The sequence below is a fragment of the Sitophilus oryzae genome, unplaced genomic scaffold (assembly GCF_002938485.1).
Source record: "Sitophilus oryzae breed Bouriz unplaced genomic scaffold, Soryzae_2.0 scaffold_216_pilon_pilon, whole genome shotgun sequence".
NCBI lineage: Eukaryota > Metazoa > Arthropoda > Insecta > Coleoptera > Curculionidae > Sitophilus > Sitophilus oryzae.
This window is the reverse complement of record NW_022146770.1, coordinates 24311-39134: the sequence shown is the minus strand read 5'-3', so window position 1 is coordinate 39134 and position 14824 is coordinate 24311. Positions and strand designations below refer to the sequence as shown.

The 14824-nt window shown below is 32.9% G+C and overlaps 1 protein-coding gene across 1 annotated transcript in view; it reads left to right on the top strand.

Moving 5' to 3' along the window:
* The window catches only part of LOC115884238 (dorsal root ganglia homeobox protein-like), a 45310-nt gene extending 31005 nt beyond the window's left edge, over nt 1-14305 (top strand). The window contains exons 3-5 of the mRNA XM_030902742.1: nt 11261-11352; nt 11412-11513; nt 14297-14305. Coding sequence (XP_030758602.1) covers nt 11261-11352; nt 11412-11513; nt 14297-14305 — 203 coding nt within the window. The remainder of the gene's footprint in view (nt 1-11260; nt 11353-11411; nt 11514-14296) is intronic.
* The last annotated feature ends 519 nt before the right edge of the window (nt 14306-14824 follow it).

Below are 14824 nucleotides of genomic sequence, written 5' to 3'. Positions count from 1 at the left end.
TTTACTTTTACACTGGACGTTTGAAGTGGAAGCTAAGAATCAGTTTGAGTATTTTCCAAGAGTATGGTTTAGGTATGTGGATGATATTTTTGCTGTTTTTGACACACATTCAGATACCATAGATAATTTTATTTCTAAGTTAAATGATCGTTTTCCTTCCATTAAATTTACGCATGAAATTGAGAACAACGACAGATTACCATTTCTAGATGTATTAGTTATTAGAAATACTAATAATTGCCTGGAATTTGATATCTATAGGAAAAATACGACCACACGTAGATACATTCCTAATGAATCACATCATAGTGTTGAACATAAAATGGCTAGTTTAAATTTCTTAGTTCATAGATTACTTAGTTTCCCACTTTCCAACGAAAGATATAAAATAGAAAGAGATTACATTAGGAATGTAGCTGAGTGTAATGGATATTCTCCTTCACTAGTTGATAAATTAATTAGAAAACGTAGGTTTAGGTTAATGATTTCTGAAAATTCGACTTTTCAAGTGGAGAAAGATACGTCTAAATATTTTTCGATACCGTTTGATAGAGAGTTATCCCGTGGTCTAAAAGGAATTTTTAAGAATGTCAATTATAAACTTGTGTATAGTGCTAATAATAAATTACAACAATTATTAGGTAATCCAAAAGGTAAAACACCTCCACTGGAAAGGTCGGGTATTTATGAAATTTCTTGTAAATATTGTAACCAGAAATATGTTGGGCAAACTAGAAGATCAATATTAACTAGATTTAAAGAACATTTAGCTCAGATAAGATATGGTAGACCGGATAAATCTTGCGTTGCCGAACATATTGTTGATAAAGAACATTGTATAGATCTTAATAATTTCAAATTAATTAAACAAGTCTCAAATTACAGGCAATTAGATGCATAATAAAGCATCAGAATTAATAAATGTAAAGATAGTATGAACAGAGACAACGGTCCAATTCCTTCAAGTTTTTTGTTCCTACTACTCTAGTAGCGGAAATCTAACTGTTACGCTCAGTGGGCTCTGACTCGGTTGGCTAGATTTTGCCACGCCCACTCGGTGCCCACTGAGCGAGTATATAAACGCTCAACTTATAGATTGTACTTTAGTTTATAATCATCTGCTGATGATGCTAACATGGTTAGCGAAACGCGCGTCCAGTGTAAAAGTAAAAGTGTTTTGGTGTATTGTGGTGATTTAGTGTAATTTTATTTTGCTGTGTAACACCAAAGGTTCCAACCCTCAACTGTAATTAATAGCATGTATTTATTTAAAATTACAATATGCAAATATTTTTAGATTTTAGTAACAACCCAAAAATACGCTGGCGATTGGAATTATATGTAGGTGTTCTTTATTAATTTATTTTTTTTTATTTGAGTTCTTATAATAAAAAAGATAAATTTCTATCCTTCTGGTTTGATCTTTACTTCAGCATTTAATATAATCAATAGCAGGGTCTTTCAACGTGCGTTTTGTGACTGTCTCATATTTAACCTAGCATGTCTCATTTTTAGACTTTTTATGGGTTAAATACCTGGTTAAATATGAGACACTCTTCTTTGCATACTGACTTTTTCAGGGGTATTTTGGTATATTTTTAGTTTTGCAATAGTTTCGTTATCACCAAATGCCTTTTATAGAAGAATTACTTTTGTAGCTAAATGGTTGTTACTTTTGTTGCTAAAAGTTGTTGTCTCATTTTTATTAATCTTTCTTTTTGCCATAGTATCACTTTTTAAAATTTTTCGCATTTATTTTGAGCGGGCAAAAATAAAAACAAATTTCAAAACAAAAATTCGAAAATGTATAGAAATTATTCAACAATTGTTTATATCTGTCAGAAAACGAACACATATTACATAGTGATTATTAAATAATTATAGCAATACCATATATATTATGACAGTAAATGTCGTTCGACTTATCCAAACACGCGTCCCACCCAGCAGGAAAACTTTTCACTTCGACAAACTGTGCGCCATCGCCATTAAACGCACCGAGATCAAACGACAAATTTTCCGGTCAAATCGATAATTGCGATCGAGATTTTTTCCTCCGGCCAAACAATGGTCCTAATAAGCGCCCCATTCGTAGAAACGCGCTTAATAATAAGCTGCCATTACACTAACCTCCGACCTCGTCGCTTTACGTGACTAGGAAAAGGAAGGTGGGGTTTGCTATTAGGAAATACTAATTGTTCGATCTTTTTCGTTTTGTTTTGTTTGGTTTGTATATTTTCCGTTTTTAGTAATAATAAATAAATACATATCGTAAAACGATTTTAAAAAAATGCTGAAAAAATTTAATTCTAGGCTTAGTGCATAATAGGTTATAAATGTCGAAATGTCAAAATTCTATAGGCTGGGTGCATTTCAGTTGATTTCAAAAAATTCCGACCGCAGTGCTCTCTGTCGCAGAAATCAGAAATGTTCAGTATGTATTTCACGCCGCGCCGCCGCCGTCCCGGTTTCAGTTCGGATTAAAATAATAGCCCTGTTCCCAGAAGAATCCCTGACTAATCAGCGTGTTTCTTATTGGATGAAATGTGTAGAAACCAGACCTACAATCAGGTTTCTACGCATTTTAACCAATGAGAAACGTGCTGCCTAGTCAGGGATTCTTCTGGGAACATACCTAATATTGAAATCGTGGCTTTGTCATAATATTTAAGTATTTTAGTTTTTTGCTAGTGCAGAAACTACAAAACACGTTAATCACGCTAACCAACCTGATTGGTCAAGCTTAAGCCCACGGCCACACAGAAAGCGTTTTTTTGCGTTTTTAGCGTGAAGCGTCTTTAGCGACTAAAATAAAATAAGAGGATTATATAGGAGTGGCCACACCAAAAGCGTGTAGCGTTCGGCGTGTCTCGCAAAAAACGCAAATGAAAACAAATCAGTTTGTTTTCTGTAGCGTCTTTAGCGTTTTCTAAGATGAGTCCCCGTCATAGGCGGACGTTATATTTAATAATACAATAAAAATAAATTAAATAGTATGCATTTTTTTCATTTTAGGATATTATCTAAAAATATTTTTATAAAGAACATCTACTGTTTAGGAAGATTTTATTAAATTCAAAAATTTGAAGGAAATGTTTGAAAAGGGGTAGTTTGAAATGTTGAAAAAGTAATAAATTAAAGGAATATTTTCTTACGCGTAAAAAATAGTTTTTTATGCGTAAAAAGTGTTTTTTTATTCTGCGTAAAAAAGGTTTTTGACGCGTAAAAAATACTTTTTTACGTGTAACAAATAGTTTTTTACACGTCAAAAATATTTTTTTTTGCGTAAGAAAGGTTTTCTACCAGAAACAGTAAGTTTTTGACGCGTAAAAAAATAGTTTTTACGTGTAACACATATATATTTATACGTAACAAATAGTTTTATACGCGTAAAAAATAGTTTTTTCCAGTAACATATAGTTTTATATGCGTAAAAAATAGTTTTCTATCAGTAACAAATAGTTTTACACGCGTAAAAAATAGTTTTCTACCAGTAACAAATAGTTTTTTACTTGTATCAAAGGTTTTTTTACACGTAATAATTTTATTCACCTTTACAAAATTTGTAATAAATAATCAATATTTTTGATAAACACGTGGACTGCTCACAAATATACGTCGCGTCACTACGTATTTCTAAGCCGTTAACACGTTTCGTTACAACGAGCTTGTGTGTCAGGGCCGACTCACTAGCTCGTATGTCACGGCCTTCAATTTTTACTCCCAGCGCGCGTAAAGAAGTTTCACTCCATAATGTTTCATAAATCATGTCCTAAAATTGCATTAGCAACTAGAAATATTTACTATTCTATTATATAATTATAATTATTTATTATATTATATTATAGTTATAACAAGTACTAACCACAACACTACAACATAAAAAAACTATACATATATAAACTAAAATTCGTAAAATAAATGGCAAATAATAATTATTATTTTTACACACACCACTGGCACTAGCAGTAGATTGTGTTTGTCTCCGAATATATACCCCGGCCCGTCCACAATTCAATCTCAGCGTCTTTTATCTTCGTCTCTTCAACGCTAACGGCGCCGATCTCGCCTATCTCTTTCTCACAGGATTGATTGTTGGACGGGCCGGGAATCCACGAGCTTGCGACGTTTCTAATGGACATCTTGATAGAAACGGCAGACCTGCCGCGTATTTTGCGTGTTTTTAATGGACACTAATCGAAAAAAGCGCTTAAAAGGTAAAATAGCAAAACGCGCTTGAGACGCAAAACGCTAAAAACGCTTTCTGTGTGGCCGTGGCACAGAATATACACCATACAGAAGCGACAAAGAGCTTTGAATAGCATTGGTCAAATGGGAACTAATTGCGTGACGTCACGTTTGACATCCGTGCGCCTTGAACAGCATTTCACACTGAAAGAAAATTGTTAGATTTTAATAGAAAATGATGAAAGGCAGGTTTATTTAATTTTTAAAAACTAGAGGGATTTAAATCAGTATTTTTATTTAGAATTAAAAATAAATAAATAAATATGAAATATATTTTTTAGTCTTTTATACATAATATCTAGAAATAATTATACCTGCGGTCGTGAATTTTTTTTTGGTGTATAATGCTTTGACGTCACGTTTGACAGTTAACCAGCATTACCCCCTCCTAAAAATTTTGAAGCAAATCTCTTTGTCGCTTCTGTATGGTGTATATTTTGTGGCCGTGGGCTAATAGTTGCCTTAAAAAGTTGAAACAGATCTAGTAGACGTACTATGAGAGGATAAAATATAATTTGCAATATTAATGGTATTATTTTTTTAATCAACTACTGATTAAATGTTTTATGAATATCTTCTAAAATTATATTTATGTACTTTTAAAAAAAATCTTTATGGCCGAAATAGCCTCAATTATGACCCCCACTAGCAAAACCAATGCGTAAAAGCCTTGATTATGAATAGATAATGATAAAACTATGTCCGCTACCGTAGTTGAACTCATCTAAAGAGATTTTAGCTGGAATAATTAAATTATTTATATAATATTATTATTAAAATTATAATACAAGTTAGGCCTTCTAAAGATATCAAAATATTTACTTTTTTAATTTTATTTTTAGTATTTTTACATATTATACTTCTTAACACTTTTAGAATAATTATATAATAATTTTTTCGTATACTCGCTTTTTAAACAGGTGTATTTGTAAGTACTAGTTGTTTACGATATTCTCCGATGGTGGCAGTACCGGCGGAGAATGCACCAAGCCTATAATTTTATTGTTCATTATTTAGAGTTTTATTACTTCAGTTTACTAAACCAGAGTAAGTAAACCGACGAGTAGCGACAGTCCCGTTTTCAATTTTTTTTGCGGCCTCCTCGGCTGCGCGAAATAAGTAGTCTATCTGTCATATGAAGAAGCGAAGTTGCCACTGTTGCTATTTATCAAATATCTCTATATACTTTATTTCGAATATGCCTCAAGCAACGAATAATTTTTTTAATTATTTATTAGCTGTAAGATATTTTATACATTCAAATTTAGAAATAAGGATAAAACAAAACAAAAAAAATATGTATAAAACTTTATAATTAATTACACTTCAAATTATGAGCAGTGTATACCATGTTTATAGGACCACTTCATAAGTTGAGCAGTTAAATACGTAGCTATCTGTCAAACACGTCAAAAGAGAGAGAAAGAAAATTTGGTCCCACCACATCAAAAGAGCCGAAGGTTTCTGTCGCTACTCGGCGATCTACTTACACTGACTAAACTGTAAAAAAGATATTTGAAATAATAGACGTTGCACTATACTTAATAGTAATCGACAATGATTAAAAATGCTACAATTATTGATATAGAGAAGATATACTTATTAAATTAAGTATTTTTTTGTTGAAATTTAAAAATGTAAACTTATAGAATAAACATATAGAATGTGGATAACGTAGGAGGTGGGTGGCAACATTGCATTCTCTGGAAGCACTATAAACACATTTTCGGAAACGATCGAAAATCGAAGCGGCACTCAAGGGGGAGGGGGGCCAACTATACTACCAGTTAAATTACTTGCACTTATTTCTGGGATACCCTGTATAATTAGGAATTTTATAGATCTCTTCAAAAAAATCTTTTATGGGTATTTCGCCACTGCACTGCAAGAAAACCTACAAAATAAAATAGTTATTTTTTGTAACACTTCTGCGTTAAACCTAAACGGGCACTGCTTGTTAGAAGTTATGTTTACAGTTATACAAATTTGCCTAACAAGGAAAAAAATGCTTAACGTTTCGGAAAGTTTAACTCTTTCCGTCGTCGGAAGCAAAAAAAATACAAAAAATAAAGAAAAAAACTATTTAAAATATTTAAATTCAACTATTCGAGAACACTTTACTTTTTTAAAACAGATACGTCTACAAGAAACCGTTGACGTTCTGTTAAAATGACATTATATCAAGTTAAACTTCAAAATTAACAATTACTACCTGATAACAATTACTTAATAAGGTAAAACCAAATAGCCCCAAACTTTCTGTATGATTATTTTTAAATTTTACGTATGTTATGTTTATTTATGTTATGTTCCCTAAAATCAAAGAAGCGATTGCCATACATTACTAACATCTACAGATGCATGAGCAATACATTTATTTTTATTAGATTGAATTAAAAAAGCCTCTTTTATTTTTCTTTTAGAGGCTATCGCTTCTTTCATTATAATTTTGGCGTTATTAAAATTTATTCTGTGCCCTGTGTCCCATGAATGCAGACAAATCTTAGATTTGTGAAAATCTCCCTTTCTTAAATAATCTTTATGTTCTTTAATTCTAACATTTAAGGGTCTAGATGTTTCACCAATGTAAAATTTATCGCATTTACAAGGTATTTGGCATATTACATTTTTTGTTTGTTGTTCTGTATTCATTGGTTTAGTATGTGATAAAATGTGTATTTTGTGTTTTGAAAGATATTCGTATATTGTTTTCCTATCCTTCTTATTTTTTCCGAAACGCCTCGTATGTATGGAATTGTAAGTTGTATATATTGTGTATTGTTATCATTGAGTCTATGATTTGGGGTTTGTATTTCGTTTAATGTTTTGTCAATAAAATATGGTGGATAGTCGTTTTTTATTAATGTATTTTTTATGTGGTTTATATCTCTGTTTAGTGAAATGTCGTCTGTACATATTATTTTTGCCCTATCATATAGACTTTTTGTAACACCTTTTTTTACACTTATACTGTGATTAGATGTGAAATTTAAGTATCTATCTGTGTTTGTGGGTTTTCTGTAAACATATAAAATTAGTTTATTTTGAAACTTTGACACTAAAACATCAAGAAATGGCAAACGATTACTCAATTTTATAGATGTTAGTCGTATGGTCGAGTAGGGGAAAACCGCTATGAAGTGGACATATTATTAAAAGGAGTTATATTAATTATTAATCGATAATGAAATGATTTAAAAACTACATAGGTTGAAAGCTTCATCAATATGCTTTTAAAATATATTACTAAATTTATTTTGGAAATATTGTAATTGGGAGTAATATCTAAGTTTGAAAAGTTGCTTTTGTCCATTTCAAAACATCGATGTATTGGAATGGACAGTAGTGGTTATGAAAAGAACATTTATGTTAAAAGACATTAATTGCTTCAAAAATAACTTTAATTTAAACAAACTATATCTTAAGAGCAGTTATTACAATAAAAATTTCGAATACCCTGAATACCACATGTTTCATGTGCCCAAGAAGAACATAAGAAACACTTTAACTAGTCTGCTTTGGTACATTGATACGCTTTCTTGCAACAGACACAATTATCTTTATTTATTACGTTATTGTTTTCGTGAGGTTGAGTGTTGGGTTCTCTGTTTTCTCTTGGTATAAATTGGCATAGAGGAACTTTTTTACTTGACTGTTCACTATCATTAAGTTTCTACCGGTGGAAGTAATTCACATCCAAAAATCCTTCTTCCGTCATTCAACCACTTGGATTGGAAATTCCTTTTGCGACACTAGGCCCTTCTTTCAGCATAATTTCCTTAAAATGCACTCTGGGAAATATAAAACGGGAGGAATTGTTCCTCCAAAGGCATTAATAAATCCAAGCATCGTAATTAAATTACCTCTTTCGGCTGAGGTCACTTGCCCAACCTGTTTTGAACCTCTAGTTGCTAAAACTTTTGGAGGATTTGTAACCGTGAGACAGCCGGTTTCGTTCAAATTCCAAATCATATGGGGCTTAAATTTATGTTTTTCCAAAACTCGCTCCAAATTGCTATAAAAATTACTGACATTCGTTGGATTGAATGAAGTCGCTCTAGAGAGAGAAGTGTTTCTGGTTTTCTTAAACTTAATGTTGAATTTCTTTTCATAAAACCAAGTAGCCAGTCTTTTGATGCCATCTCCTTTTCTTTCCAAGTTTCGGTAAAATTCCCTGAGCCTTTGCATACTGGTAGGCAAGTTCCTTGACTTGCATGGTTGTGAGGCCGTAACACATCTTTGATGATGTTTTCAGATAATCAACCAATAATTTTTCCTGTTCGAGGGAGAAAATACGTTTATTACCTATGTTAGGTCGATGCCGATAATCTCCCTCCTGAGTTCTAGCTCTTTTACAAATTGAAGCTAAGTAAGATTTGGAAAAGTTATGGGCTACCGACCGGATAGATTGATTTTTATCAAAAACTTCTCTTACGGCGGTTTCGATTACATCACTGGCTGGTCGTAACCTTTTCTTTCGTGTAGAAATATTGATCTGAAAAATAAACAACTAATTTTAATGAAACGTTTAAAAATTACGTACTATTCCTTAACAAACTTGTCACAAAACCTTGAAAAGGACATATAGTATTGAAACGGACACGTCCATTTCAATACGGCGTCTTGTGTCCATTTCAAGACAACACCCACTTAACCTCTAAATGACAATATAAAGTGTAAATAGAGAAATATTTTATACGATCTAAACCTCCATTTGTGTATTAAAATAACTTAGTTTTAAACTTATTAATCTGAATTTGACAAAATTTCAATAGCTTACCTGTGACATAGTTCGATATTTTCACAAAGAAAATTAGTTTTTTAACACCTAATATTAAAATTCTTGCCGCCGAGACACGATCAGCCAGTTCAGCCCGCAATTTTGGTGGTAATGGAAGCGGCGCGCGGGGTTGCCAAATGTAACCGTAAAAGTTTCGGCTATTCAATCAAATAGGACTTAAGACAAATGTCCGTTTCAACACCCGTCCGTTTCATAGCGGTTTTCCCCTACTGAAGGTTGACTAATAAAATAATTCGAGTAACACAAGTGATAAGAAAGGGTAAAAATGTCACGAAATTTTCCAATATTTTCTCAGTATTTCGCCATCCGTCCCGCAAACTCGATAATCCTAACGCGGTTTGCCTTACATGGAGTTATCTCGTTTCTGGCCAAATCTACTTTGGAAGTTTGTGTAAGTCGGACTCGCGCGGCCATTCCTTCCAGCTAATCGCTTTAGACGTTCCGATAAAACTTTCAGACACCGCAAATTCCATTTAAGCAATTTTCGACGAAAAGCTGAAAACCCCAACGCCATGTGGAAAACACCTTTTTTCCAACGATGTCATATTTTCTTTTCTCTTCAGCGTCTATCGAATTAGTGGTTGTTGAAGTTTCGATCTTGTTACTGTGTGGACAGAGACCAGAATCAAATAATTGGTGATAAATGTCAGAAATAGTTTTTTTATTGCTTTTTACTATAGCAAAATTTAATTTAAATGATGCAGAAGAAGTGAATATGTCTATTAAGAATTGAAATTTTTAACGGTTTCGCAAATATTCGGAGTAATGAATCAAATACGAAGTTTTGGTATAATTAAGTTACTTTGAAAGATCTAGAAACGAATGGCGAAAGATTTTTTTTTTAAATTTACCCCGCAGAAGGGGTAAGTATGGGTTAAATAAATAAATAAAATTATTTTTTCGAAATTTTGGAAACGGTAAGGACTAGAAAAAATTGGCGCCGGAAGGCACGTATAGCCACCCATACTAAAATATGCTAATAAAAAGTTGGTAGGCAGTTCTTATAGTTTCAAAGTAAAGGAATTTTTCCAATTTTGGTCCGTGGTTATTTCCCCTATCCGCCGCCGCCGCCTGGAGTCACGTCCGATGACAGATTGGAGTTCTCCACACGGATTTTATCAAAAACGGACTACGGAAACACGGAATATCCGAAAAACTGCGACTTTGACTGATTTTGATGTTATTACAAATTTTGTTGGAAATATTATTCCTAATCTTAAATTGAAAACCGCGTTTCGCTAGCTACTGTAATCTTGGAGTTACGATTTTTAATTTTTTTTAACCCCCTCCCGTACCCCCTTACCAACCCCCCACCCCCACCAAAAACTAATGGTCAGATTCTCGGGTGCCACACTATTTTTGTGCCAAATTTGGTTAAAATCAGTTTAGCGGTTTTTGAGTTATCGTGTTACAGAAGGACAGATGGTCAGACAGACAGACAACATGAAAATATTTTGTATTTAGGTCATTTATGACCCAAATAACTCATTTTGAGTGAAATTAAAAAAACTTTTTTTTTGTCGATCTTAATAGCCTACCATACCTGTTGGTATGGGCGGCTAAAAAGCAAAATAAAAACACTACCACTCTAAAAAGGTTTAAATAAAAGTTGTAGATGGTCACTTTTTTGATCAAATCAAAATTAACCGAGATAGGGTGGCTAGAAGCTAGGAGACAGCATTCTTTTCAAAAGCCTTACCGTTTCTCTGAAATTTAAAAAAAAACACTTTATACTTTTACCCCTTCTCAGGTTGAATTTAAAAAAATCTTAATTGAAGTGTATAATTTTCAAACAAATTGAATAAAAATGTTAAATATATGCATTTTTCAGCGACTTCTAATTTTTTTTTAAATTTCTACTATCATCCCATAGCTTCTAGCCATCTTATCTCGGTTAATTTTGATCTGAGTAAAAAAGTATAGAGATCTATGTAATATTTGATGCTTGTGATTTTTTTTTCTAGTTCTTACCGTTTCTCCGAAATTTCTAAAAAAAAAATTATTTATTTATTTCACCCCTTCTCTGGGGTGAATTTAAAAAAAAAATCCCAATTCGTTTTTTGATCTCTCAAAGTAACATATGAAGAATTCAAGTTTTTACCAAAACTTCGTATTTAAAGGCCTATTTTCTTAGACTATTAAAAAAAACTTCTAGAATACATTTCTAGAAGTCAACTAGTCATACTGATAGAGGTTTCTTTGTTTTTCCAGATACAAGTTACTCTTATCATCCAGCAATTCACGATGACACTTTTGTTCGAAGGAAGCAAAGAAGAAATAGAACTACTTTTACTCTTCAGCAGGTAAACTTGCTAGTTTTTCATCATTTATTAGGTTATATATGTTTGATTGAACTTTTTAGCTAGAAGAGCTGGAGAGTGCCTTTGCTCAAACCCACTATCCAGATGTCTTCACGCGGGAAGATTTAGCTATGAAGATAAATTTGACAGAAGCTAGAGTTCAGGTATGTTAATATTAAACATAAGCAACAAACAACACACATTTGGTAGGCAGACCCTGATGAGTTTCAAAAATATAAGTTGAAACATTTTCATATGTTTATGAAAATTTCTCTGTACAGGGTGGGTCAAATTCGACGCTTTTAAATGGAAACACTCTTTTCTATAGGAGATAGACAAAAACTAATATCGGTGTCTGGAGCTAAATTTTTTAAAAAACATGATGGTGAAAACCGCATATCGATATCTGTTACCGTTTCAGAATTACAGGGTATTTTTCAAAAATATGCATTTTTAACAAATCGCTGTAACTTTTTTGCTATGGAAAATTTTATATTTTTATGAAACCATTTCCAAAGCACCTTTTTACGTAGAATTTAATGGTTTAAGAATAATTTTTTTAAAATTAATAATTTAAGAATTATCAACAGAAAATTTGATTTTTTATATGGGACACCCTGTATATTTTTAATTTATTGAAAGGAATTTAAAATTACCTTTCCAAAAATATAACACACTTGATATTTTGCACGATTCCTCTTCGAGATATAGAGTATATAGAAATTCGCCCGCTTTAAATAAGTAGGCTTTGAACGGCATCGGCTGTAATGCAAAAAAATTCTAGCTGTGAACATCAATTAAAACGAAAATAATATTTTGCTATGAGATGCAGAAATTTATAACATTTTAAAATATATTTAACCAACATCAACACATTTAAACTATATCTAATAACAATAAAAATAAATAGCAAACCAAGACATGAGATTTTGATACAGGTGTTCGACATATCAACCGTCTTCTGTTATGAACAGACGGGGCAGTTTTTGAACATTTCTCGTGGGATTCATTAGGTCAGTGGGGGTGAAAAATACCCTCTCAGAACTGCTAAGTGTTTGTAATTATTTTCTTGACTATACGGAAGAATAAGGAACCTTTATTGTTCCGCAAATATATCCATAGGATTAGATCCATGGGCACTAAGTCAGGCGGCCTCGACCGCCAATGGGATCTTGGTTAGCTATTCAATTATTCTTGAAATTGGCTGCAAAAATTTGCTGATAACTTCAGCGATCAGAGGTCGTGCATCGTCTTGCTGGAAAAATATGTTTTCGAGTTCCATTAAGGGCATATCATCAATTAGGGGTCCAAAGCCTACTAGTTAAAAGTGGAGAACTTCTAAAAATTCTGTATTTCGAAGGGGATTATAACAAAATATCAAGTGTGCTATATTTTTGGAAAGGTAATTTTAAATTCTTTTCAGTTAATTAAAAATATAGAGGGTGTCTCAAATAAAAAATCAATTTTTCTGTTGATAACTCTTAAATTATTAATTTTAAAAAAATTCTACTTAAACCATTAAATTCTACGTTAAAAGGTGCTTTGGAAATGTTTTCATAGAAATACAAAATTTTCCATAGTAAAAAAGTTACAGCGATTTGTTAAAAATGCACATTTTTGAAAAACACCCGTAACTTCGAAACGGTAACAGATATTGATGAGCGGTTTTCATCATCATGTTTTTGATGAAAATTGAGCTCAGACACCGATATTAGTTTTCGTCTATCTCCAATAGAAAAGGGTGTTTCCATTTAAAAGCGTCGAATTTGACCCACACTGTACAGGGACACTTAAGCAAAAAACTTGGAGAAATTATAGTGATTTTGTATATGTGAAATTTTCTGAATTGCATACAAAACAATTTAATGCGTCATTAACATTGATAAATATTCGTCAATTCGTCAATTACTAATAATTATTATAGTATATAAGTAGGCCTCTCAACTGTGTTTTAATGATATAATCTCATAAAACTAGAAGTCAATCACCGCGACCTTATAGATCTATTGTGTTGCCCTTCCTTGAGTTATCAATTCTCAGGGTTTTGACAAAAGCCAGTACGTGAGACGGTTCTACAAAGGTTAGTTCTCCATCTCCGATATCATTCGTACCAAAGTTTATAACACGAATGGTTGTCGTCTGGGTGCACTCAGTGAGGAGGTGTTTTCTGGTGTTTTCCCAATTTCCTCAGAATCTGCATTCACCGTTGTTTTCTAGCTTCAATATTCTGAGCTGTTCGTTGAAGAGACAGTGTCCTGTTAAAACCCCGTGACAATCCATTTGGAAGTCTAGCTACACTCACCTCTACTAGCAATTAAGGTTATGTCTCCTAATATTTATGAATGAATTATCCATTTGGAGTTCAAAAGAATCCCATACTCTGTTGTTTACTCCATAATAAGAAAACGTCCAAAAACTTTGTTGATATGAAATACTCAATAAGACTTTACTAGTAGTAGTGAGTATAAATTCTTCTAACCTGCAGGAACTTTCAGGTCCTTCAAGAGGACATCTCTGCCTAATATGATATGCATGATGATATCTCGTACCTGTATATTTTATAAAAATAGCAGTTTTAATCGTGACTCACTAAGTTAAGAAAAAAACAACTAATTTTAGTGAGGATGCCAGTCAATAATCACCACATGTGCTAATAAAACTACTTTTCAATTTGTCAAGCTTCCGAGAAATGTATTCCCAGCATCAGGACAGTTTGAATGGGTTAATTCAGAAAACAACATCATTTATAAATCTATTTTATAAGAATATGGACCTGGATATTTTTTCTAAAAGACTTTTATCAAAAATAGGAAGAAGTTCTATTACCATAATCAAATAAGCAAGTTAAGACAAACAATAGATGGAAAGGTATAATGAAATGCTGTAAACAGTAACCAACAAGATACATCTGTCTGTATGAAAACCCTACAAATCTCGTAAATTTCAGGAGAAGTAGTTCCAGCGAGAAAGGTAGACTCCCGGGGCCATCGCTAGGTGTTCTCACCGGGCCTTGTATTAGATTGCAGCGGCAATTAGTGCCGGTTAATGAGCCTCTCTGGACGCAATTACTCTCGTCACGCCTCGCGCCCTTCTCGCCAGCCGTCCACTCGCTTTGTACCCTACGTCAGTTTGTTTTAGTTCTCGCATATCCCTGAGCACCTCTTCTGATATTAAACAATTCGTTTTCCCGTGCTCCCAGAGTGCAGACTGAGAATAGCCTGTAGTATTGGGATTTCTTTGTTGGCGCGAGTGTTTGCTGAAGAGAGCGACAATAGGCGCTACAGTAGATTAAAAATAAAAAGGGTTAATGATCAAAAATGCCTTTATTACAATGTCATGGAAAAGATCGTTAGCTGAATTTTTGGAAGTTTTTTTTTAGAATTTTTGAAACGTCCTTACGCGCGATGGAAATAATAATTAAAGGCCGTGACACACGAGACGCGAGAGGAAAAATGGTAACGATCTTGGAGCGTTG